General features: G+C 34.2%; 1 protein-coding gene across 3 annotated transcripts in view; it reads right to left on the bottom strand.

Moving 5' to 3' along the window:
- Positions 1–253: 253 nt before the first annotated feature.
- Positions 254–23,728, bottom strand: part of LOC125067804 — a 47,397-nt gene continuing 23,922 nt past the window's right edge. For all 3 annotated transcript variants that reach the window (XM_047676588.1, XM_047676590.1, XM_047676589.1), the window contains 19 exons: positions 13,957–14,148; positions 13,235–13,370; positions 7,258–13,141; positions 6,988–7,181; positions 6,749–6,887; positions 6,360–6,525; positions 5,789–5,945; positions 5,054–5,154; positions 4,570–4,920; positions 4,089–4,404; positions 3,742–3,971; positions 3,562–3,661; positions 3,279–3,427; positions 2,761–3,018; positions 2,503–2,672; positions 1,917–2,019; positions 1,336–1,503; positions 1,120–1,251; positions 254–721 (listed from right to left, as the gene is read on the bottom strand). In XM_047676588.1, the coding sequence (XP_047532544.1) occupies positions 557–721; positions 1,120–1,251; positions 1,336–1,503; positions 1,917–2,019; positions 2,503–2,672; positions 2,761–3,018; positions 3,279–3,427; positions 3,562–3,661; positions 3,742–3,971; positions 4,089–4,404; positions 4,570–4,920; positions 5,054–5,154; positions 5,789–5,945; positions 6,360–6,525; positions 6,749–6,887; positions 6,988–7,181; positions 7,258–13,141; positions 13,235–13,370; positions 13,957–14,148 (9,111 nt within the window). In that variant the 3' untranslated portion in view covers positions 254–556. The remainder of the gene's footprint in view (positions 722–1,119; positions 1,252–1,335; positions 1,504–1,916; positions 2,020–2,502; positions 2,673–2,760; positions 3,019–3,278; positions 3,428–3,561; positions 3,662–3,741; positions 3,972–4,088; positions 4,405–4,569; positions 4,921–5,053; positions 5,155–5,788; positions 5,946–6,359; positions 6,526–6,748; positions 6,888–6,987; positions 7,182–7,257; positions 13,142–13,234; positions 13,371–13,956; positions 14,149–23,728) is intronic.

Here is a 23,728-nt window from a genome sequence, read left to right on the forward strand (position 1 = left end):
CCAGCTGATCCTTTATTATTGTCTCAAACCATTAAAAGCCCAGGAATGTCATTTTTACTTTACATATTGTGATTTTTATTTTTTATTACACCCATCCTACATATCCAAAAGACATTTTAGTCACTGTCTTTTCTTTTCTTCCTACCTATCTATCCAATACCCTGCCACATGAGTTATTCCAATAATGTCGAAAGAATAATTTAAGACTAACAGTTGCAAGAAATAGATAAATATTTTACAAGGCTATATTATACGACGTATATAAATAATAAACGCATTTTATGCAATACAATTACAAATGTAATGTTAAAATTTTGAATTAAACATTTCTAATCTACGCATATGAGATATTTACAAGGATGAGCCATAGTCTCCGGCATCACAGGGAAGCACACATTACAGTGACTTTTTAAAATATTATTGTAATTGTTGTCGTAATTGCGTCAAAGTCAGACTATCATGTCAATCACTTGTCACTGTCACATACACTCATCATCCACTGCAGCCCCTGATGGCGGCGCACTCAGCAGGGGCAGGTGGTGCAGGCGCGCGCGGGTCAGGAGGGGCGCGCGCGGGGGCGGCGCGGGGCGCGGGCCACGCGCGGCGCCAGCAGGTACGACGCGTCGAGTGCGCCGCGCTGGCCGCCGCGGGCGAGGAGGCGCCGGGCGATGTTGTTCACGCGCTCCTTCTGTTGTTCGCGACGGGCACTTGGTGTCAGCGCCTGTAGACATATTTTCCTTAATGTCAGGTGCCTTAGATAATTATTTTTATATATCTCCTATAGAGTAAGTAATTACAACCTTCTGATAGAATTTTATTTTCGGACAAGACGATTATGTTTACCTAGTAGTATTAAGTATCAAAGTCGCACAAAAGCAAAATATTACGTTAAGACACCGACAATATTGTTTTTACTATGAATTATTCAGACTGATTTGAAGTGAGAACATAAAAAATCGTTTGCTGGCCCCTAGTACCCTTTAGAGTTGTATCGTACGACCTTTATATTATAAAACATAATCAGGGTCAGTTAAGTCACAACTACCTTCACAATTGAAAATGTAAAATAAGGGACTGTTATGAACGTAAGTAAAGATATATATTATAATTTATACAAACCTTAGGAGTTGTAGTAGACATTGTTGTTGTCGTTGGTTTTTTCTTAACTTCTTGAGTATTTTTAGCTTTATCAGTTGGTGCAGAACTTTTAGCAGCACGACCTTTAAGGTACTCAGGGGACACTTCATGAGGCTGCAATTTAAATACATAAACTTCTTTGATACCATTCACATTACTTTACAAATATTCATATAAAACACAAGTTATAAAACTTACTGCATAAGTTCTTGTCAGTTTGAGACGCGTAGGAAAGTGATCGAAAGCGTATGGCTTGGTGCACAACGGGTATTTGGGTCTAGACACGCGTGTAAAAAGTCTCGCGGAGCGGTCCACGCGTAGCTCGCAGATGTATACGTGCTCCTCGGATGCACCCACTGGCCGACCCTACAGAAAGTAAATAACAAATACACTTTTTAGGTTTAGTTAAAATAATAACCTCGTTATTATAGTTCAAGTAGAATTAAAGTAAGGTAAGTAAGGTAAAGAATAAATTTTATAAATTTAATTTAATACAGAACAAATAGAAAAATATAGCAAAACTTTTATAAATAAAAATATGGTAGTATGTAGTAGTAAGTATGTACAAGAAAATATTCATAATTCAATCAAAGTCATCTTTGTTTCAGGCGGCATAGGTTCTTTGTTTGTTAAAATAGGATCTTATGAACCACGTAACTATAATGCTTAACACTTCTAGATTTAAGTAATTTTATTAATGTTCACTTAATAAATCTAATTAAAATATAAATCTTAGAATTTATTAAGTATATTCTTTAATTTCGTAAGAAATATCTAACCTTGCAATATGTATTCAAGTCCATAACCCAGCACTGTGACATCACAAGTTCTATGGGTACAGCCTCATACAGTGGTACTCTCATCACTTCATTATGGAAGAACCTGAAATAAAATAAACGTAATATGTAAATAATAATTAAACAAGAGCGTTAGTAATTACTAAAGAAATTTTGAACGACTGGGCGGATTGTATATTCATACAATATACTTATTATAACAAAATGATATTTATATGTTTTTTAGTATCCAATAAATGACGCTGTCAAGCTTTAACAAATCATATTGAAATGGATCGAAATGACTCATATTCAAAATGTATTATGCTGATTTGATCCGCGTTCGTAGATCTAGTTACTAGCTATTATATAATTAAATTTATATAAAGGTCCCGAGGTCCTAGGATAATATCTCGGATCAAAAACTTGATCAGGTTCGAGCTTTTATACTGATCAATAAAAAGTTATTGGTTTTTACTTCGAAGATATTAACAATAGCAGCCTGAAGTTTGCAAATTGAGCTCAGATTTTAAGCTTATACATGATGTGCCGAACCTGTGTTTGCGGCTGAGCACACATTTTAACTTACTTCCTAGTCGGCTCGTGGAAGGTCTCGTGCGGTCGTAAGTAGTGGTGACCATAAACGTATCTCTCTTGAGTATCTTTATGTTTCCAGAGCCGCTCCACTCGGAAGATATCCAGCTCCGAAACCGGAACCTCACCGATTGTCTGATATGTATGTTTACGCACTTCCCCTTCCTGTAGATTATGAAAGAAAAAAGGGTTAGCTTTAAAACCAATACACACATACCCACATACGTAAGTATCAACGTTTATAAGTACGTACCTTATTTTGAGTAGTTTCATCATTTTTATCTTTTCCTTTAGCGATCTTGAGTTTTTTTCTGTCCAATCGTTTAGTTTTAGGGGACTCGTTCTTATCACCATTTTTCTGACTTACATCTGGGCGTTTGTCGTCTATTGGAATATCTCGAAGCACGTACACTGTATCGCCTTGGCGTACTTGTAAGTCACCCCGCATTAGCGATAGATAGAATTGATGACCCTCTTCGGTATATTCGTCGAGAGGAATTTCACGATCGACCTGAATAAAATAAAACGAGAGTAATGAAAATGTATCACATTTAAGCTCGTAATATAATTAAATTCTAAATCAGGTCACTTTTTTATATTATAATTTTATTGCTATTTGCTATTAGTATTGATAGTATTTTTTTTTTATTGATATTAAATAGGTCAGCTTACGCAATTCGTGTTTCTGCCATGAATATTGTTAAGTCTTTTTTGTTCTTTACATTTAAAATGATGTCTTATTTGTAACAGGTACGGTAAAAGTTAGTGTACCGGTTTGGGGCTGCAGTAGTGGCAGTGGTGTTGGCGCTTGGCGTCGGCGAGTCGCACGCAGCGCGCGTGTTGCCACACGCCGCACCGCCCGCACTGCACCATCAGCCCCTCCTCCACATGCAGGCCGCAGATGCACAAGATCACCTCCTCTGATCAAGTTAATTAATTCAGTAATGTGTTCATTTAGAGCTTATTTAATGTAATGAATCAAACCATCATTTTAATATACATTTTATAACAAATTAGGTCTTATCGGTAATCTAAAGAAAAAAATATAGTTTACCGGGTTTTGTCTTTTGTATGAATCCAGTTGGTAGAGACTCGTTGGGCCCAAGAATTTTGGTTAAATACTCTGCGAAGTCTGATTTCGTTGCATTGTAAACCTTAAAAAAATGTAATAATATGAGTTATTGTCTTTATGAATATTTATTTGATATTAAGTTATATTAATTAATAATGTCACCTTTTTGAGCTGTGTAGCAGCTGTACCTAAAGAAGTAAATCTTCCGTGTTCACGTATGACGCTGGAGAAAAAGCCGTTCATGTCTCCGTCAAACTGCGCCACTGTTTCATACTGACCACTATCTATATTATTTTTTATTGTGTTCAAATCATGTGTATATCCTGTATCTGTCTTGGATTGACCGAGCTTAAGTTTCAGCAGAAGAGCAGAAACAGATTTATCTTCATCATCTAGGAAGGCAATAATTATTATTTAAATTTAATAGTTCATATTATAAAACCTTAAAAAAGAATTCTCATAGCCCAATTTAATTAAAATAAAAACAGAATTATAAGACAATTTGCAACCTTTAACAGCCACGACAGAGTTGTACAGGGCTTTGTAAACTCTTCCCAGCCGAGTTTTTACATCGAGCGTAGAGTCACTTTCTAGACGCGCCAGTTCTTTCACATTCTCCTCCTTCGATGCGCGCAAGGTCTGCAATCTTTTGAGAAACACTGTCGGATTCATGGTGTCGGGTAGGGCGAGGGGATTAACGTTAGTGACGACGGGAGCGCTGGGCGCGGAGGGCGGCGGCTGCGCGGGCGCCGGTGCGGGCGTGTCCGCGTGTGACGGCGGGGAGGGGGGGATGGGTAGCGACAGGCGCTCTCGGATACGTCGAACCTGAGGAGTTTTTAAAATGGTAATAATTATTAAAATGTAAGAAGTTTACTAACAGTAACTCAATAACCAAAAGCCGTAGCAAATTTGGCGGGTTTGCATTATACTTTTTAATATTGTAGCTTAATATAATTAGTAAATTACTATTATTATTATAAAGTTATTTACATTTTCCAAGTTTCTGAACAGGAAACAGTGACGTTCTTTGACTAAGGTCCTCTCTTTTGCCGTTAGAGGCTTCATTTGCGGCTCCTGCCACAACTTGTTTAAATGTTGTTGATATTTCAGTATCGTCATGTTTTTAATATCGCAAGCAGTGACGCTCTGCTGCTCTGACTTTTTATTGCATTTCACAGCTTTCCTTGGCCGGCCTACTCGTGGCTGATTACCGTTCGAATTATTTGATTGGTTGGACGCATTAGATGGTGTTCTTGATTGTGTTTTAAGCGGTTGCTTAGTGATTCTTTGTGATTTGCCTCCAATAACACCACGACAGTCTTCTGAGTCACATTTGCAGGGCTAAAAATTTACATTTTATTATACATACATACAAAATTAATACACATATAGAGTATATTATCACTCATATTAATAAAAAGAATGGTGCGCTCTTATTATTAAAATTAAATAAATTACTATTTGAAATGCCTACCTGACCAACAGCAGGATTGAATAGTGAAAAGTTGTAGTCATAAGTTAATTCCTCATCTGGATCTATATCGCGAAGTGCAAATAAAGCCATTCTGAATGTACCTGTCAAATAATAAAATATATTAAGAAATTACTCTTACTCACTGCACAGACCATATTTCATTCGAAACAACTAATTATTACGGTAGCTGGCTGCTTTGTTGAACGTGAGGTTTTCTAGGCTTTAATTTCGTAAATACTTAATTGAATTTTAGTTAAATAATGTAGGATTGCCGACTTTGCAATTCTGTCAAATATCTTACATTAATCTTAAATTGCCGAGAGCCAAGATGGCCCAGTGGTTAGAACGCGTGCATCTTAACCGATGATTGCGGGTTCAAGCCCAGACAAGCACCACTGAATTTTCATGTGCTAAATTTGTGTTTATAATTCATCTCGTGCTCGGCGGTGAAGGAAAACAAAAGGAAAACGTGAGGAAACCTGTATGTGTCTAATTTCAACGAAATTCTGCCACATGTGTATTACACCAATCCGCATTGGAGCAGCATGGTGGAATATGCTCCTAACCTTCTCCTCAGAGGGAGAGGAGGCTTTAGCCTAGCAGTGGGAAATTTACAGACTGCTGTTTATGTATGTTATGCTCAAAATTTCCTTCTAACAGTTTTGGTTTTTACACTTAGTGTATGCGATATAAAACCGTTTAAAATAAAACATAATCATTAGTATGGTCTCTCACCGTTAGCGGTCCACTTTTGCATCTCGCAATTGGGTCTGCAGGAGTGGTTGACGAAGCGTCCGTCGCCTCCCATGCGGTGTCCGTCGATGACGAGCCCCCCGTCCAGGTGCAGGCAGTAGTGGTGCGTGTCGCGAGCGTAGCGAGTCGCCATGCGCTCCTATTTTGTGTGCAAACATCGAACAAAATTTATCATCAATCATCCTGTGTTTATTTTTATATTTGTATAACATTCGGATTTTTTTCTCCCGTTTTAAATCAAACCAAGCTTACTAAAGATGTGATCAAAAATTAATTGAAAGTAGTAAAGTTACATTTCGAAACTGAATAAGTGAGCGCTTGCGTTATTATTATATATGTAAATAAAGTGAATTTAGTTTTTTTTTCTATTTATTACCAAAAAACCTTTCTAATTAACTTATTATTTCGCGTTAACGTCATGTGTCGACATCGTCGACGTCGAATTAATTAAAAAATTATCACCTTGAAGACATAATTTTAAAAAGTTACAAGTTTAATTTTATTTATACGATAAGGTAAATATGTTATCTTATGCAAATACTGCAAATCCTACCTTAAATTCTTTATCAGAGACGACTTCACCGACGTACTCGAGTATGAAGTCTCCAGACTTTATCATGTGCTTGGTACGCACGCCCCAGCCTTTGTTCTCTGTCATGAACTTCTCCAAGCCTGATGCCCATTCGTGACGTTGTATTCGTTGATTTTTACATTTATCTCTGAAATATAATGGTATTATGATACTAATAATTTTCGTAAAATCCTAACATATTAACTAACAAAAAAGTATATTTCAGTGTTTTCAAATTTTTTTACAGTTACTATTGATTTTATTTTTAATTATGGACAAGGTCAGACCCGCTTTAAAAAAAGTTTGTGAAAGAAAGTGAAAGAAATAACTCTAGCGATAATTATTAGTCGATAAAAGTAACATAAGTATACCCGCAAGGACATAATTGCGGTGAACATTCGGAGAACACGAGCCTGTTGATGCAATCTTCATTACACCCTGAAGATTGCGCGCAATTGCAAGCCACACTCTCGCACTCTTCTGCTGAGGGCTTCACGTCGTAGTAAACATCTAAAAATTTAATAATTATTATCAATTATTAAACAATCTCTGGTAACTGAATAAAGTAATATTGTGCTTTAACACACAAGTCTACGGTATAAATACTAACTTGTGCGAATCTTTTTATAGTTCCAAGATGGTACTGGCTGATTATAATGTTGTTCCCACCAAATATCGTAAGGTAGAGTAAAATATTGTGGTGTACGGCGCACCCAACGTTCACAATATGGCGGTGGTGCTAGCAAACCTGGTGGAAATTCTGTTTGAGTCACTAGATTCTTTCCTTTTCCATCTGGTTTTGGACTGAAACAATAAAGATTAAGATTAATAGGACATATAACAAAAAAATTAAAAGATTATTGCTCAGAAAACAACTTACTCTTCTTTGTAATAATCTGAAAACAGACCAGCTACCAAAAACTTTTTTCGCAGTCGAGGATTTTTTTTGGACACGACAGGTTTTTCCCTTCCATCGACACCATTAACTGGACTCTCGTCGCGTGATGAGGCAACCCGTTTTTTACAAATAATGTTCTTAGAAAGAACGTCGATACTTTTCTCGAAATCAATTTCCTTTTCATTTAATGGTAATGGGTCATTTTCATCATGATCATGAAGGGTATCTAACGAAGGTTCACGAGATTTAGATGTTATCCTGCGACTAATTACCGTATCCAATGAACTGTCACGTGAGCTAGAATGTATTTCGTGAGTTTTTTTACTAGTCGTGCACGACCTCGATTTTCGTCTGTTGGCTATGCTCATTGGCTTTGCACCTTTTTCTGAAACATTTTCTATGGTCGATTTCTTGTTTTCGATCTTTTTGGTCCCCGTTTTTCCATCATCAGCTGTATTATCAGAACTCCTAGTAAGTCTGCGTTCGCTAGGATACAAAATGGCCAAGCTCGATTTTGGTCTCAAGCCCACTTTTGTAGATTTTTCGACATTTTTGCGCTTTGAAAATATTTCTTCAATTTCATGTGATGGTGACATAGCCCTTGTTTTTCTTTTCAATCTTTCCAAGTTATCTAAACGACTAGTGTTTTTATGAGCTTTTAAATTCAATAAACTTAATGGGATACTGTCTTCTGGGTCGTTTCCTAAGGAACTAGTTAATGACGGAATACTATCGCTTTCACTAAGCACTTCCCATTTATTGATATGATTTTTAATTTCTTTGTCGCTCTTACTTTGTTTGAGTTGTAAAGCAGGTGCTCTTAAAATTGATGAACTTCCAATCTTTTTCTCACTAGTTTTCTTGTCTGTAGGTAGAACTTTATTATTATCTGCTAAAACATCCTTTCCTTGTAATTTTTCGAGAGCAACAACGGTCAATCTACCCTGCTTCGGTAGCTCATCTTTATTCAGAACTATTTTTAACTCCGGTTTCTTAACTGTCGTGCGTTCAAGAAAACTGCTCATAGCTTCACCATCTTTGGGTACCCTTTCAAATGCTGAATGATCAGTGTCTTCTGATGTAAAATGGTCGGAGCAAATATTTAATGTACTGCTTGGTTCTATTTTCTTCTTCTTCTTTTTAATGCTAGGAAAACCAGTTCTATTAATAGCTTTACGCCTTCGTGTTCTTTTTTTAGTCTCTACGATTTTATTATCCACCGAGTCGGTACTTTCAGCTGTTTTGGTATTTAAGGCAGATTTTTTAATTGAATCCATAATTGATATTTTCTCTGTTGATATTTTAGGAACTATCACTTTTGTCGGTAGCACTAACTTGCTTTCTCTTATTAGATTATTAGAAGTCTTTTTCTTTTTCTTATCATTTGTGTCGTCATTTTCAGTATTCAGATTTCTCTTAGTTTGACGTAAATTATGACCACTAGCAGTCTCTTGAATTTTATCAGATAAAACAGCTGCAATGGACTCGCCTCGTTTCGGCCTGATTATAGGATCAGGTGTTTCAGATATTAACGCGAGAGGTATTTCTGCCTCGGTGTCTATTGGAGATAACAATGCATTTGAACTTTTGCAATCCATTCCTTTGGTTTTGTTTTTGCCTTTAGCACTGTCTACAAAAACACTAACGCAAATTGATGACTTTGGTATTTGATCTTCTAAATCAACTGAAGGTTCAAATATACCCGTGGGATTATCAACATTAACGACTACAGATTGTTCCGCAGTAACTTCTATTGTTTTTGTTTTTTTAGTTTCTATAACTTTTCCTTTAGATACGGGTGATTTAATTACACTGGCTCTAGTGTTCATTTGCGGTGAGTCTTTGCCTTTAATTTTTTCTTCACATAAATTTTTAACGCCATCATAACTGTTTTTCTCCTTTTCTAGAATACGAGATTCAATTGATTTTCTAATATTGTTATTTAAAAGCGTATCTAAGACTTTAGTCGCTGCGCTTGGATTTATTTTTGACACTAAATTACTTGTCAGACCCTCAAGTCTATTCTTTTTGCGTGTCATTATTTCAGATTTTTGTGCGGGTGGAATTGAACTTTTATATAAAGAACGCGCTGACATACTTTTAAGTGGGTCTATAGTTGATGTATTAGACTGATTATTCTGATCTGTGGACATTTCTGTTGATTTTTCAGACTCCTTGCTGTCTTCTATTGATGTGTTTTGATTGATATCCTTAGAAACATTTGGGTTTACAGATTTTTCTTCGGATAGTTTTTTAGACAATGACTGTACAACTTGATCTAAACTAGAATGTGATATAACTTTGTCAGCTTCTAGTCTATGACGCTTTTTTGGTGTCGCAATAGGGGCTGTATTACGCATTGGCGACAATCTTTTTTCTGATCTAGGTGATGATATTCTATGAGGATCATTTTTTGAAGACTCTGTTTTTGCTTCGCATTCTTTGGATTTTGGTAAGCATTTTTCAAGATCATGAACCATCTTGTGAACAGCTTTAAGCTTTTCTGATGTTTCATAAATTTTTTTAGAAAGTTCTGACTGTTCAGCCGTGGGTTTTTGAATAGTCAGATCATCATCAATATTGTTTGAGGGCTGACTAGTATCAGTGGGAGTTGTGTCATTATGTTTAGACGATAATTCTCCTGCATTAGCGTTCGACTTCAATGATTTAGGTAAAGATTCACAATTCTGAGTTTTAGAATCTTGAATATTGTTTACATTGTTTTTAGAATTATCACTACCTTTTTTTCCTTTTTCTGCTATTGCTTTTTGTTTGGAAGATTCTTCTGTAATATTATTATGTATATCTCCCATGCAATCAGTTTCAGTGCATAAAAATTTGTCTGAACTAAGATCGGTCTTAGAATTTTCATCAAATTCGGCTGTTACTAAGCTCAGACTTAATGAGTTACTTGTAGAAGAATTTATATGATAATGTCTCTTTTTCAAAGGTAATTTATGTTCATTTGTATCTTTACCTTTATTTTGAGATTCAGTTAATTGTTTTTTGTGTCTTCGTTTTGACGTGGGAGTAACAATTTCCTGATTATCTGACGTTTTCCTTTTCTTTGAAGCTCTTTTGATTACTTTTGTTGGAGCTTGTTCCGTGGGCTTTTCTTTTTCTGCTGCCTTTTGCGGAACTTGTGATATATTTGTCATAAATTTAGGAGCAATTTGACATAGTTTTATAAAGTTTGATATTAAGCTGTCCATATCTTGACTAAATTTTTGATCAACTGAATCTACAGAATTCCGATTCGTATAAGATTCACGACACCTCGAAACCGATCTTGAGCGATGTCTTCTCTTACTACGATGCCTGTGATGTTTACTTTCAGTTTTAATGGTTATTCTTGATGGTCGTTCAGTTTGTTTTAAATTTATTTTAGGAGGTGCTAATACAACTGTCCTTCTATGTTTTTTAACGTTATATGTTGGTTTTATATGCGGCTTTTTAAAATTCAAAAAAACATTTCTCGACAATGATTTATTCGGAATGTATGTATTTTTAGCTTTTTCAAAACAACTGGGTAAGGATTTAGAAATATTTTCTCGTTTTGCATTCGGAGAATCTTTTTTTACTTGCTTTCGATTTTTTGGAGAAAGTGTTCTAGTAAAATGTCTTAAGCTGTCTTCTTTTTTTGCACTAGTCAATTTAGAACCGGTGCAAATTGGTGAAACACCAAATTTATGAGTAAAAACTGGCTTCAGCGATGGCAGAGGGCTCCCAGTGTAACGGGTTTTTGAAGGGGATTTCAATAAGGTATTATTGTTATTATGACTCACTTTGAAGATATTATATGTCGTTACCGGCCTCTGCAAACCACTAAACACAGGACCGGGTGCAAATGGGTCCGAAGAATTTAATCTTAGAATGTGCTTTGGATTATTTTTTGTAAAGCCATAATTATATTTTGATGGTAACGGATATTTTGTACAGACGCTTACATATTTCGGACTAGCGTTTGGTTTACGTAAGTAGGTCTCACATTCAGAATCACTGGAGCTGTGACCTAAAGTAAGACTACTAAAAGTTTTATTTGACAATACTAAAATTTCTTTATCAGATACGAAATGCTTTTGATATTTATAGTAGGATCTGTTTCTAACGGAACGCGTTTTCTTCAACTTCCGCATCCGTCTTCGCATACTTCTGACACTATAATCTGTTTTATAGCCAGATTTATCACTTTTGTACCCAGATTTATGATCGCTTTTATAACCAGATCTATAGCAATCACTTTTATATCCTGATCTGCAACCATAATCACTTTTATAACCTGATTCTATTAATCTACTACAACTTTTATATGGTTTAAATTCGTGATCACTTTTATAACCAGAAAGAATATCTTTATATTTAGGATTGAGGTCAATTTGTTTCCAGGTCGGGTCAAGCGGATCATCAGCGGCCGCTTCATTTTCACTTTGATGATCTCTCCATGAATTATTTATCACCTTACTATTTTTGTTATTTTTAGGTAAATTAGCCAGTTTGCTATTTACTTCCTTTCTTTTGGCGTAAACACCAGATAAAACAGATCTATTAGACGGTAATGAATCATCATCACTGTCTGCTGAATCGAATTGATTTTTATCCCTTAAAGTTTTTGGTGTGGTTTTAGTATTTTTTGTTTTATTTTGCGGTTTTCTTCCTACTTTCTTTCTTGGCGGGTATAAAACTCTGTCAGTAGCATATAACATCCTATCTAAGGCTGCTATATCGAGTTTGTGATCATTCTTTTTATTTTTTTCATATTTATTTTGTTCTTGTTTAAGCGGAATAGGAGAAGGAGCTTCAGTTTTTATTTGCTTAATTTCATTTTCTAACCGTTTTTTCTGGAAATCACAATCACTTGAATCAGACCTATTGTGCGTTCTGCTTCGTGTTTTTGATTTAGAGCGTGCACTTTTTCGCTCGCCGATATTATTTTCTTTATGGGTGGACTTTCGACTATGCCTACTATTACTCTCATCAATATCGTGTCTTCGCAATGGTGAATGTGTGGGTGAGTTGTGGTTAGACAAAATTCCTGAATCAGGAGAAACATTCGGCGGATCATTATTATTATGAAAGTCGTTAATTACATTAACTTTGGCTTTAACTTGTTTTTGAGATTCAGTACCTTTGTTCTCAAATTCGTCCACCTTTCGTACTTTACGGGGACGACCTCTTTTCCTTCTAGATTCAATAACGATATTTTTAACATCTTCCTGAGATTCAACAGAGTTTGTACTAATTGTATCTAGTTTTTGAGACTCTATTTGACTAACCGAACCTGTATCAGGGCCAACAACTGTTATAGGTGAACTTTTTAATAGGTCACTTGCACTACCAAGTTCTGAACCACCTGATGTTATATCCAAGTTCATGAAGTCGTTATTATCCACACAATCATCCAGACCTGGAGCACTTGGTATTGTTAACACTACAGATTCTGTGACGGACGTTATTTCATCAAGAGCTTTGTTTATTTGGGAAAGCTCTTCTGTCTGCTGTGGACTTAAATGCTGAGTATTATTCAAATAATTTGAAGCAATGGGAGGAATTTCAGGCAAATTATTTATTTGCCCTAAAACACAATCAGTGATCGTTCCAACGCCTTCAATAGAGTTTGATGTGATACCACACTGTAAAGACGGAGTTGCCGCAGCATTGATGGTGGTGAGTGGAACTGTACTACTTAATAATTGTGTCTGAGCGACAAATTGTTGCAATAAACTGGACGCGTAATGTGAAGTGTTTTGATGAACAGTATCCGAATTTGAACACTCATTTTCTGAACCCGATGAGTCTGCAGTTGCCCTTTGTATTGCAGCTGTTACGAGTTGTGGTGTTAATTCCATTTCACTACTTGAGCCATCTCCTATAAAAAAAAATAGAAAAAAAATATTTAAAAAAATATTCTCAATATACATTGTTAGTTATTCAAATAAAATATTACCTTCATTTGACTCACCATTATCTGCAATAGATTTGTCATCGTTTTCAGGTGCAGCGTTATGAACAGAGAAGGTCGAGAAATTGGGCTGTTGCGCCGGCGCGCTCGATGTTTGTTCTGGAAATAGTTCCGCAAGGTCCGCATCGTCGATGACCTGTGGGATTTATTTCTGATAAGTTAATGACGTCGTAATCTAGATTATAAGAAATGTAATAGGTATAATATAATTAAAATTTATTACGGCATTTATCTTCCGGCGTTGTACATAACATACATAAACATAAGCAGCCCGTAAATGTCCCACTGCTGGGATAAAGGCCTCCTCTCCCTTTGAGGAGAAGGTTTGGAGCATATTCCACCACGCTGCTCCAATGCGGGTTGGCGGAATACACATGTGGCTGAATTTCGTTGAAATTAGACACATGCAGGTTTCCTCACGATGTTTTCCTTCACCGCCGAGCACGAGATGAATTATAAACACAAATTAAGCACATGAAATTTCAGTGGTGCCTGCCTGGGTTTGAACCCGAAATCATCGGTTAAGATGCACGCGTTCTAACCACTGGGCCATCTCGGCTCCGGCGTTGTAAATACTAATTAAATATATATTTATTTTTTGAAAATTAGTTACTCCTAAAAAAAACAAATAATTCAAAAGAATGTCACTCTTGATAGTGATTATGTATTGAGATAAAAAGTGATATTAATAGAATGTTAAATATTTTACAAGTTATGCTTACCTGCAATTGGCAAGCGGCCGCGAGAGCAGCGTTAGAATCATCGGGCGACGTGTGTGCGGAACCGCCAGCAGCATCCGCAGTGTCGGAATCAGAAGACGATGATGAGGATGAGGACGATGACGATGATGATGACGAAGTTGACGATGACGTACTACTCCCGCATGCGCCGCTCTCAGCCGCTGATGATGCGAACTGTAAATAATTTAATTATATGAGATATTTGAATTATAACATTAAAGATTATTTACAATCAACTATTATTATCAACACGCAATAAAAACGGTTCCATATAAAAAGAAACAAAAAATTTATAAAAACAAAACTTGGTCAACATTTTTATTGTTTTGTGTCTATGCAGACAAAACTACTTGACTCAACGAAAGATACAAAGCATAGAATAATTCATTATTTATATTTACACTTCAAAGATTTTTCATACACATAAATGAATATAGAAATAATTAAGTCTAACCAACTATTGTGATAACTTTTTCAGAGAGGCAATTTATAACCAGAGACATAACATTCGTTAAGATAGCTCCGCATTTGCTAAGAATGTTGAAGCAATTGCAGAGTTTAACGACAATAATCACATTGAGCGAGAGGTGCCATTAGCTCGGCAAGATTGATTTAGCGTAACTAGTACCGACAGTTGTTTCGCAAGGGCTCTCACTGGCCGCAATACTGCACCTTTACATTCGTAACAGGCTACACAAACAGTGCATTAAATCTAACGACCATTCATACATTTCCTGTATATTGCTTGGATTTCGTTTTATTTGCACATTAGTTCATCGTGTATGACCGAAAATATCGATGTTTAGTTTGCACGTTCGCGCCGGTCGTGCGCGATTAGTGGAAGTACTCGTATATGTGCCAATAAATATATACAATAATATTGCATATAACGCCAAGTTGTTCTTCCCTAAGTGGAACTTTGAAGAACGAATGTACAACTCACGACTTTCGATAACACAATGAAAGCAAGGGATTTACAGCACGCTTCTATTATTTGACTTGTCTAACGCGGCTTATCTGCGATCGTTCTCTTGCAATTAATTTTAAGCTTATTTAATTATAATAGTTTATCATATCTTGAAGTTAATTCTCTAAAAATGACCTGTTTATGATTGATAATAATGAATGCACGAAGAATAGGTACAATATGCTACTAAAATTATATGATTTTTTTGATATAATATAAGCCAAATGAAATAATTTAGTTTTTTAAATAAAAATAAGCCTCACTACAATATTATTATCGTACTATGTTATCATCTAAAATATTTAGAAACACAACCAGATATGTGTTTGGTAAAGCTAGTAAATAAAGTCGTAAATCAAGGTAAATAGGCGGAAACCATACATATTATTTCAATTATTACGTACCTATAGACAAGCCATATCAAACGCAGCTAATAACGTATTTAAGGTATTAAGTTATAAGTATAAGTTATTTGTAAGTATTGTTGAGCAATAAGGTGATGTATGAAGGGCACTAATCAATAAGGCGGAAGGGCAAGCAGCCCTCGCAATGCAAGGGGCTAAAGTGTCGTGTGGCCGGTGGCCTTATCACGGCTCGCATATCAAACACCCTGAACTACCCCATGTTAACACGGCACCGAGGCCTTATTCACACAAATTGTAAAAATATACAATAAATACCTTTTTTTAATTTCCTAATATAATCAAATAAAATGCTTATATAATTAAATTGTTCTCATATAGACATATATATAGGTATATTGTTTTCATACGTCAATATTAATGCAGATATTAGATACTTAATATCTACTCATATCTTATTATTATGATCTGTCAGGAATGATTGATCGAATATGTAAGTATAAATTAATAACATGATTTTGTAATTAAGCAAATAATAGCGTCATTGCGTCATTTAAATAGAAATATAATGTTATTAATAATAAAAAATGAGCGAATGTCGTTGTGTCAGACACTTGCATAAGTTTTTTATACCACATTTGGACTATCCGTGCCTGATTTATGATGAGTACATAAAGAATACTTGCTTCTAGTGTACCAAATTGTTTGCCGTTTATGGTCACTGCTTAACTCCTTGTGGTCGCAGCATGAAGTCGTAACACTTGTAACCTTCCCCCATAAACGTTATCTAATGCAAAAATATTTACTCAAATCGGACTGAAATTCCTGAGATTAGTGTGTATGTGTGATAACTACACAATTTCTCCAGTTTTAAGATAATACGATTTATAGGGGCACCACTACTTGTGACGATTAAAAATATTGAAATATCTTGCCATTTAAATTAATTTTGTAATAGTATATCTTAGTGTCTATAAGATTCAATTTAAAAAAATAAAATAAATTGATTATACCTAAATTAATATAAAAATCATAGCTTGAAAAAATCAAATCTATATGAGACGTCTCACATTTGAATCGACAATAGTGTAACAGTGCCTGTACCTCAGTCAGACGGCGCCGACACGAATATCACATTAACGACCTCGTGATCTACGGAGATTTATATCTGACAGTAAGTCAAACAAACGCAAAACGTTTATCGAATAGCTTTCAAAACGTTTTTGTTTGTTAAAATAGGGACACTCAACGATGAAATCATGTCAGCATAACTACATACATACAAACACTATAACGGAATCATGTCTGTGCATTCAATTTATTTTCTAATAAACTGGTGTAGGACTTTATTATGGCTGCATGTAGCCCGCATGTATTTTATTTTTAAAAGTAAGCCTTTTTAAACACAATGAAGTCACAACGAATATAATTAAAACTAAGTATGGGTTACCAATTTCATACTAAATGCGAAATGTGAAAAGCGGGAAATTCTTAGACTTGTTTAAAAAAAACAGATGATATATATAAAAAAATGTCTTAAATACGAGTGCCAAATAAAAAGGAATCGTCTCATATAGACGTAAACAGTTTTCTTTTATAATATTATCCTATCAGTATGATAGCTTCAATATCATACCAATGTAAAATATTGCCATCGCATGGCCAATGTGTGCGTATTAAGAACAGTAAAACATTAACCATTACTTTCTATTAAAAAATATCACTTCCATTAACGTGATCTACGACACAAATTGAAACTTGGAAGTTATTTGCACGAGTCACTGACCCCGAGTCCGAATCTCGAAAACAATACTCGCTGGTAATGGAACACTCTAATGATCGCGTATCGAGGTTGATCTTAAATTATATTGTGTTCAATAGCATCTACAAAGAACAAGGCGATTAGCGTCACGAATTACAAAGTGTTGAATTATGCGTTTGAAATTTTTACGCACGTTTCATGCCTTTAATCAATATTATACTGAATTAGTACCTACCTAGATACATTGTCAATATACCTAATCTATAAACTGATTGAAATTCCATTCGATGAGAAACTTATTAATTAAGTCAATAATTATAGAATATAATAAAATACAAGATGAAATAAGAAAAAACGAGGCTATAAAATTAGTTAATAATTTAACAAATAACAAATGCCTACTATGTATAAATATTTAACAAAATATCAACCGACTACAATATAACAAAAAAATGCACGAAATGTATAACATGACTCAATTGGGGTTTTTTTGAATGTTTTATATGTATAACCATAATCTTATCTTAATCTTACTGAAGGCTACACTTGTTTTTCAAATATAAATTTATATTTTTTTACCAAAATATCTTGTAGTAACACTATGTATATATAATTAAATGAATGAATAGTTTTTGATAACGTCTTGTAATATATCTAAAACTGCTAGTCCACATTTTAAAGTTTATTTTTAATTTGCAGTAAAGTTTAAAATTCATTTTGATAAGGATTAAGTCTGTGTCAAACCATTTGACCTTAATTTATCGGAAAGTGCATAAGCGCCAGTAAATGAGCATTAATGTAAGTTGCTTCTTCTAAGATTTCGATAAATCCGTGATTTTACATAAAAATCTATAATTATAATGGACTTTAAGTCATCACAGTTGTTACAAGATTAAGCAATAAAACTAAATAGATAAAAAATGTACGCTGAGGACAATCTATAATACATTGTTTTCACAATTTTATAAAAAATGGCATCTTGTACAAATAATGTTTATAATTTTAATTGTAATAACTACATCTACAGTAGTTTAAATCTCCCAAATCAGTCTAGCCTAATATCAATCGATAAAAACAAATAATAAAAAAACATACGCGTCAAACATACAACTATCTCCTTTTTTGAAGTCGGTTAAAAATAATATACAGTTCGAACGGTGATCGATCAAGAGAGGCCGTGAACTTGACTGCGACAGACAATCGAGCGTCAGTCTGAGCGCAGATATCAAATAGCGGAAGGGCAAGAGAAAGGCCGACGAGCGATATTTGCGTGCGCGTATTGTTAAGCATGTAAGCGATACTACGATCGAATCTCTCCGCACAAGCGCTAATGATGTTCACATACATTAACAATGACTAATAAATAGCTACGATTGCGTGAGCCTATGCCATATTAGCTTTCCATTACATTTTAACTATAACAAGAGCGAACTGATTTATCGGTATAAAATTAAGCTGCATTTAGCTACTGAATAAACATCAAAAATCTATTAATCAGAACATAATACGAATCACCAATCGCAAATTGCAATCGTTTCATAATATCAATCCGCTGCGGTGGCCAGTGCGGCGAGCTGGTAACCAATCACTGCATCTGAGCCTTACGTCCAAAAGATCAATCAGCTTTTCTTTGGACATTTCATTTTACATCTTACCTACAACTGCAAAAAGATCTCAATCCCACGCACCTATCAGCAGTTGCAATATTTCTGCAAATGATTATATTCTACCGCGAGGCCGTACACTCGCGTAATTGGTAACGATTATTAAGAGAATTTATGTTCGATAAGTTGACAGGTCGTGCCTCAAATTAAATTCAATTTCAGTTAAAGTTGAATTTTAAGCGTGACACATATACGTAGCCATTTTGATAATATAATGGTACGTTCAGATAATCACCGGCTGCCGGAAATCTTCGTTTTGTAATTTAGTTATTCACTTCACACTCATTCACTGAATTGCTTTCGGACAAAGAGCTGTGAAGTAGATATAATCGGAACGATTATTGCTATAGCTTTACACATAGAGATATTCAAATTCGGATGTCTACTTAAGATTCAGTGGTAACAAGTACAAGATAAAGTAATCTTATCGCAATGCACATAATTACCGGTTTACATATACGGATAGCCCGCATCGGAACGAGTATCGTAAACCACGCCGTTAATAGACGATTATTTTCAGTTTGAGTTTTTGTCGTCAGTTGCTAGCACCTACGCATTAATAGAACAGGGCTGTAATACATTGCAACATTAAAAAAAAATCGAAATGTATTCCCTCAGAACAATTATTACATCTTAGAGCTCGCTAGAAGTTCACTTCGAAGTGAAAAATGTACGCAAAATAAATGTGCATTGTTGCAATGACAGTTTGCGCGCGTAGTAAGTGTGCATTCAGGATTAAAGGTTACATTATTAATTGGCAGCCCTGAATGAAGGCGGCTATCCGGTGGCGGTTGATTGTACTCATCAAGGTTTTCTGCACTCAAGGACGTTGGTTGCTAGACGATTGCTGTCGAACGCCTCTTATTATTTCTCCCCAGACACATCTCGTTTTTGTATCGACTCATTTATATTCATGATACATATCGACTGTTAATCCCTATAAATCGTGTTTATAAATCTGCAGTTAAGTTATGAAAACCTAAAGCCATCTTGTTATATTATAAAACTTATGAAAGGTAAATACTCGTTTTGAGTTAACAATGGTCAATTCAAAAGAATTGTGATTTTCTAATAATGGCTAGTTTTAATTTTGACATTCTACTTTTTTTTAAGTTGATGTTCTATAAAAGCTATGAACACTAAGAAAAAAACTAATGAAAATTCTTTCATCATTCTTTTATCATCAGAACATTACTAAGAATATTCCTTTACAATATCGTAAAGAACGATTGTCATTGTAATAATTATAGTCGATAAAAAATAAATGTTAAAAAAAATATTGCGCAACATTAAGATAATGGGAACTAAAATTTATAGATTCAAAGTTCGTACAGTGTCGGACGCATGTTTAAAATGAGATATTGATTTGGAATTTTTTAAGACCGCGAAACGTGCCGGGTATCAATGCTTAGTCGGTTTATTTAAATCAGTTTTTGTACAGACGAAGCACCAACAAAAACTATAGACTATGTTCATCTACGAGGGTTCACTCACCTCGACAAACCGAATGTGCGAACCTCATTGTCTAGTTACATTTTTTGTGGCATATGGCCAGTTCACGGTGTTTGAGCAGATGGTAAACAATTACAATCAGCTTTTTCGTCTCGATCTCAGATAATCCGCAAGACGGCAAGCGTTTAGCACATGATTCGTTTAACACATTATGATCATATCAATATTCGAACAATGCGGTTAATTTTGACAATCCATCCGATTCAGGGGTATATGCAAATAAACAGCACGTCAACAAAGCTCATTCGAAGTCGAAAAAAAAAACAAAACAAGGACAAGGACAAAAGGACTACCAGTCAGAGCCATCGCACATATGAGGACGGCAGTCTTTAATTACTTTTATTTACGTCGAGGATATCGCGTTTTTATGACTTGTATGGCTGGCTTAAATAAACATAAGTAATAATTACACAGTTGCTTAACCGAGAGCGTAATTTTTAAGCTCGGGCGAGTCATGATATTGACATTTGGCGTATTGAATGTATTATTAACTCCGGTAAGCTGGTGCACTTATGAAGTTACTGATCTATCATCAATTACTTTTTTATTATTGTTACCGTTAGCAATATAAGTAATGAGCAGAATAAAAGTAATTTCATTCGAAAATAACTCACAAATACTTTAAACTTAAAATTATATATTACATTATACAGTAATATACAGATATTATAAAATGGTAACATAGTTCTTTATATATTAAGTATATCCTTGTTTATTTAATATTTCTGCGTTTATATGATGTATTTCCTATATCAAAATCAATAAATAAACCCCAAAAAAGACTATTTGTTAAAGTTAACTTGGTAAGGTAAAGATTATAAATATGTCCATAATTTGATAATAAAATAAACATGTGATTACACGAAAGACATATTGCGGTTTTAAAATAAAGCAATGTCCGAGCGTGTTCACGATGTGCAAAGTGGGTGTTGCGTCTGGAAACCGCAACTTAATAGTATGTGAAACGCGTGCACCCAAGTATCTTTAAACTTTATAATGTAAATAATTTAACAAATAATTGATAAATATACTATAATAAAATATGAAATAATATAAATTACAATTTTACATGCGATTACACATAATGTTGTTAATCAATAAGATGTCATCATACATATATTAGTGTATATAATATGGGTTTTTTATCAAATATAAAAAGGCATATAATAGTAATATAAGCATATAAATGTATCGTAATGTTAAACGAAAATAATATCTATTGAAAAAAATAACAATTGGTTTTATATATTTTTTGCTGCATATTATTTTTCCAATTCGTCGTTTGAATATGAATAAATTAATTGAGATATAAAACTACAATCAAAGCTGCCGAATAATAAATATTATCGGAAACAGCGTACCTGTTAAGATAAATAACCGTCGCTAATGCCAGCGATCAGGCAAACGATATAAAAAAAAATGTAATGGGGCTGCCAAACTGGTGTGATCATCAATTCGCAAATAAAACACGTGTTGTCTGATCGACGGACTTTGTGCTACAATTTTTACTTTAGTCACATAAAGCAGAAAACGAATTTGATAAACTTAATATTTATTTTAGTATAATATAGGTATTTCATATGCGTGTTATCTTTATTTTATACGAATAAAACTTATTATTTGGACGTGAATTTACGTTAAACTACATTTTATATTATTATATTAATGTCATTACGTCAACGCAAGTCATTACTTGCGATGTGTTTTCAATTATAAGTTTTAACCTTCCTTTTCATATGATGTACCTACTTTTGACCGAGTGCCAAGAACAATTTAAACGGTAAAGGTTCTCGACGAATAAATTGTGAAACATGTTTGAATCATACAAAGCTAATAGTCAGCTCGTTAAAGTATTAAGTGGCTTATTGAGCCAACTATCAAACACTGTTGATTCAATTACACGAACAAATAAATTATATCTTATTAAAATGCATCGCGTTCTCAAGTCATCTCTATAAACACTCGATTATTAATGCCGTTTATAATAATTTTCAACAAAAACACTCAGCAAACATTCATAAGACGTGATGTCACTCTGTCACATTGTGAATACAAGTGCTACGCGACGACGAAATAAAAACACCATGATATTGTTTACGGTCTTCATCGAAATCATTTTAAAGGACACGTCAATACAAAAAGAGGACAATGAAGTATTAAAACTAAATTCATGTTCTAAAGATATCATCATCTTATTTTATATAACCATTTAAGCGTCAGTTTTTTGCGTAATGTTCGACACTTTTTAATTTTATTAAAATTTATTTAATAAATTATAAAATTAAGTTTTATGTACCTTCATATAACATTTATGTTTATATGACTTTGACCTTCTTCTGTTACATTCTATACTTGTCCGAAGCAAGCATAGTGTAGTAACCGCCAGTAAATGTTCCACTGCTAGTCAGACATTTACTTTGGGGTAGGTTTGGAACTTAATCTTCAGATGTGTGTGAAATAGGAAATTCACATTACCGCCAAGCATCAATATTATATATTACTGTTTGAAGTGCGAGTGACCCGGTGTAAATAAATTACAAGACACGTGTAATGAATCTATTGAATAAGTTACAGTACCACGGTCTATGAAGAAGGTAACCAATTAAAATCTAGTGCCCATTATTCGTGGGCTCTCTAAAAGTAAAAAAAAATATATAATTATTATTAGTAGTTACATACAAAAAATTAAAATATTGTCGTACAAGGCATTTGATTAAGGTAAAAAAATGTACTTAACGTCGTGCTGCTACAAGTTATTTGTAATTTTAATACCATTAATGGAAAGTGGAACCACACAAGGAGTTAAGGCATCTACCAATTTTTCCGTTTTTTTTTTAATAATGCAAACGATTACTTACGTATAAGCGAAAATAATAATTTATTTAATTGAAATCAATATGTATTGTTTGTACTTGTTATGAATTCCATAGTATAAGAAAACTTACTTTCATTTCCGACTGTCAATTATTTCGCCTACATTTTGAAATTACCCGACTAATTCTGATATGGTTTTTACCACTTATTAGTAAGTTTTTATTTTAATTAAACTTTACTTTATACTTTATTTATGATTAAATCAATAAAAACGGGCACAAAGGATGTTCTGAAATGTGTACGTTGTTTATCACACAATCCCAAACAATATTATACTACAAATTAGTTTTAACTATTTTGTGTAAATAAAATAATAATTATTTACAATTTGCACGTTTGACTACTTTTCATTCCTTTTTAATATCGTAGACAAATAGATCATATCTGTGTTATATTTGTCTATATTTCTTGATTATAATCACCGAATCTCGTAAATACTTGTACATATTGAAAAACCTTGAAGTAATAGAGTAGAAACTATTTTAAAACACCTCGTCCTACTTCACTAGTGACGACAGTCCAGCTCAAACCTTTTTCATTCCAGAAAATCAAAATTGCAATTAAAATAATCTCCTAGCATTCTTGCCATTATTCCACGCGGTTATGATTTCTG

This window comes from Vanessa atalanta, chromosome 12 (assembly GCF_905147765.1).
Source record: "Vanessa atalanta chromosome 12, ilVanAtal1.2, whole genome shotgun sequence".
NCBI classification, from domain to species: Eukaryota; Metazoa; Arthropoda; class Insecta; order Lepidoptera; family Nymphalidae; genus Vanessa; species Vanessa atalanta.